The 3,241-nt window shown below is 45.3% G+C and overlaps 1 protein-coding gene across 1 annotated transcript in view; it reads right to left on the bottom strand.

The window, feature by feature from the left end:
• LOC111954499 (protein eva-1 homolog A) overlaps positions 1 to 1,452 on the bottom strand; it is a 4,403-nt gene extending 2,951 nt beyond the window's left edge. Inside the window, exon 1 of the mRNA XM_023974278.3 lies at positions 1,274 to 1,452. Within this exon, the coding sequence (XP_023830046.1) occupies positions 1,274 to 1,358 (85 nt within the window). The 5' untranslated portion in view covers positions 1,359 to 1,452. The remainder of the gene's footprint in view (positions 1 to 1,273) is intronic.
• Between the last annotated feature and the right edge of the window lie 1,789 nt (positions 1,453 to 3,241).

Below are 3,241 nucleotides of genomic sequence, written 5' to 3'. Positions count from 1 at the left end.
TCCCTCTCCACACACACACACACACACACACACACACACACACACAACACACACACACACACACACACACACACACACACACTGTGTATACCAAACATTGGGAACACCTTCCTAATATTGATTGACCCCCCCCCCCCCCCCCCACTCTACAAGGTGTCAAGTGTTCCACAGGGATGCTGGCACATGTTGACTCCAATGCTTCCCACAGTTGTGTCAAGTTGGCCCGGATGTCCTTTGGGTGTGGACCATTCTGGATACACATGGGAAACTCAGCAGCATTGCATTCTTGACACACTCAAACCGGTGCGCCTGGCACCTACTACCATACCCCGTTCAGAAGCACTTACATGTTTTTCTTTTTGCCCATTCACTCTCTGCAAGACACACACAGACAATCCATGTCTCAAGGCTTAAAAATCCTTCTTTAACCTGTCTCCTCCCCTGATTGAAGTGGATTTAACAGGTGACATCAATAAGGGATCATAGCTTTCACCTGAATTCACCTGGTCAGTCTGTCATGGAAAGAACAGGTGTTCTTAATGTTTTGTATACTCAGTGTATATCCACACAGGCATGCATAACACACACACACACACACACACACACACACACACACAGTACAACCGCTCGTCTGTCATCCAGCTGCTAAAACACACAGAGGAGAGGGAGAGGAGAGAGAGAGGGAGAGGAGAAGGAGCGAGAGGAGAAGGAGGCGAGAGGAGAAGAGAGCGCGAGAGGAGAAGAGAGCGGAGAGGAGAAAGAGAGGGAGAGGAGAAGACGAGAGGAGAAAGAAGAGAGAACGGAGGACGAGGAAGAAGGGAGAAAGAGGGAGAGAGAAGTCTTTCCCTGTTTCTTACCCCTACTCCGTACGCACCAAAATAAACAGCACTACTGGGTGAAGTAACCCACTACACCAAAACATACAGGGGACACACAGACCTACAAGCAGATAACCATACAGGGGACACAGTCAGATTAACCATACAGGCGGACACAGTCAGGTGTGAACGTTGCTGTACTTGCTATGTTGCTGTAACGTTGTGTGAACGTTGCTGTACTTGCTATGTTGCTGTAACGTTGTGTGAACGTTGCTGTACTTGCTATGTTGCTGTAACGTTGTATGAATGTCTCTGTACCCGCTATGTTGCTGTGACATGTGAACGTTGCTGTACTTGCTATGTTGCTGTAACGTTGTATGAATGATTCTGTACCCGCTATGTTGCTGTAACGTTGTGTGATCGTTGCTGTACTTGCTATAACGTTGTTGCTGTACCTGCTATGTAGTTGTAGGCTGCCAGTGCGCTACTGATGAGAGCCATGTTGGTGCTGCCCGTCGTAGCGTTGATTACAGGGTTCATGTCCGGAGGCTGGGGGGCGCTCTCCTCCACTCCTTCCTCGTTCGTCTTTACCTCCCCAGAGTAGGAGCCTGACTCTCTCCCTCGCTTCTTCTTGCCTGAAGGGATAACTAAGAGCATAACATCGGGATGTTAACATCACACACACACGCGTTGATACATTGCCAGAGAATCAAGGTTCATTGACTGAGAATCTCACTGAGTCAAACTGCACATCTGTAACTATTCTGCCTAAAGAACACTTAAAGACAGCCTCAATATGACTGCCAACGCATGATTTCAAAATGAAACATTTTATTTACAATACGTACTAAAGGTTAATTGGTTTCAAAAACATGCATATTTAACGTTATACAGCTGTGTTTGTTGCAGTTAGTGATCTGAGTGTCAAGCATGTGTGTGTTGTTTTCCAGAGTACTATGAGTGGACTACTGAGTCACCCTCTTCCTCTGTTGCTGTATCCTCCTCGCTACMCATGCTTCCTTCACTACTCTGTCTACACTGGAACTGTACACGACGCTATTACTAATGGTGRCTCAGATCTCCAGCATTCCACTTGGATCTGTCTAGCTAACTCTGACTCACTTCACTACGGGAATAGATCTATTGTGAGAATCACTGTGTTTGATCCTTTTAAAGCTGAAAACATGTGCACACGATCAGAGTGATTTCTCTCCCAGTTTAAGCTGCTTTCACAATATTTACCACAAATGTCATGTTCGACTTGGACTTTACAAATTTGATTCTAGGACTATTGAGTACTGTGAAAGACCATGTCACTAGATTTAGGAATAGGATTTAGAAATGTTTTGCAGTGTGAAGGTAGTATGAGACTGTAGTTTAGGAGTGCAGTGTGAAGGTAGTCTGAAGACTGGAGTTAGGAGTACGCAGTTGAAGGTAGTCTGAGACTGTATTTAGGAGTGCAGTGGTGAAGGTAGTCTGAACTTGTCTTTAGGAGTGCAGTTGAAAGTGTTCTGAGACCGTAAGTTAGGAGTGCAGTTGAAGGTGTCTGAGACCTGTAGTTTGACTAGCAGTGTAAGCTAGTCTTGAAGATCTGTGTTTAGGCAGTAGCATGTGAAGGCAGTCCTCTGTTAGGAGGTCGTGGCAGCCCCGAGACTCTGTAGTTTAGGAGTTGCAGTGTGAAGGTAGTCTAGACTCATGTAGTTTAGATGCATGTCTGAAGGTAGTCCGAATCTGTAGTTTAGAGTGCAGTGTGACGTAGTCTGAAGACTTCCTGTGTTTAGGAGGTGCAGTTGTGAAAGGTAGTCTGAAAGCGGTAGTTACGGAGTGCAGTGTGAAGGTAGTCTGAACTGCTAGTTTAGGAGGCAGTGTGAAGTAGTCTGAGACCCTTAGTTTACGGAGTGCAGTGTGAAGGAGTCTGAGGACTGTAATTTAGGAGTGCAGTTGAAGGTACTGAGTATGTAAGTTAGATGCAAGTGTGAAAGGCGATCTGAGCACTCTGTATTTAGAGTGCAGTGTGAAGTAGTCAGACTGTATTAGGAGTTGCAGTGTGAAACTAGTCTGAGACGTAGTTAGACGAGTGCAGTGTGAAGTATCTGAACGCGTAGTTTAGAGTGCCAGTGTGAAAGTAATCTGAGATGAGTTTTAGGATTGCAGTTGTGAATAAGTCTGAACTTATTTAGAGCTGCAGTTGAAGTAGTCTGAGACTGCTAGTTTAGAGTGCAGTTGAAGGTATTGAGACCTGTGTTTAGGAGTGCAGTTTGAAGAGTCTGAACTCTTAGTTTAAGTCAGTATGAATACTGAGACCAAAGATTTTATGATGCCCAGTGTGAAGGTATCTGAGACTCTAGTTTAGGAGCAGCAGTTGAAGTTAGTCGGAGACTCTTAGTTTAGGAAGTCATGTCAAGGTAGTCTGAGATCGCTTG

This window comes from Salvelinus sp. IW2-2015, linkage group LG28 (assembly GCF_002910315.2).
Source record: "Salvelinus sp. IW2-2015 linkage group LG28, ASM291031v2, whole genome shotgun sequence".
NCBI lineage: Eukaryota > Metazoa > Chordata > Actinopteri > Salmoniformes > Salmonidae > Salvelinus > Salvelinus sp. IW2-2015.
This window is presented reverse-complemented; position numbering and strand designations above follow the sequence as displayed.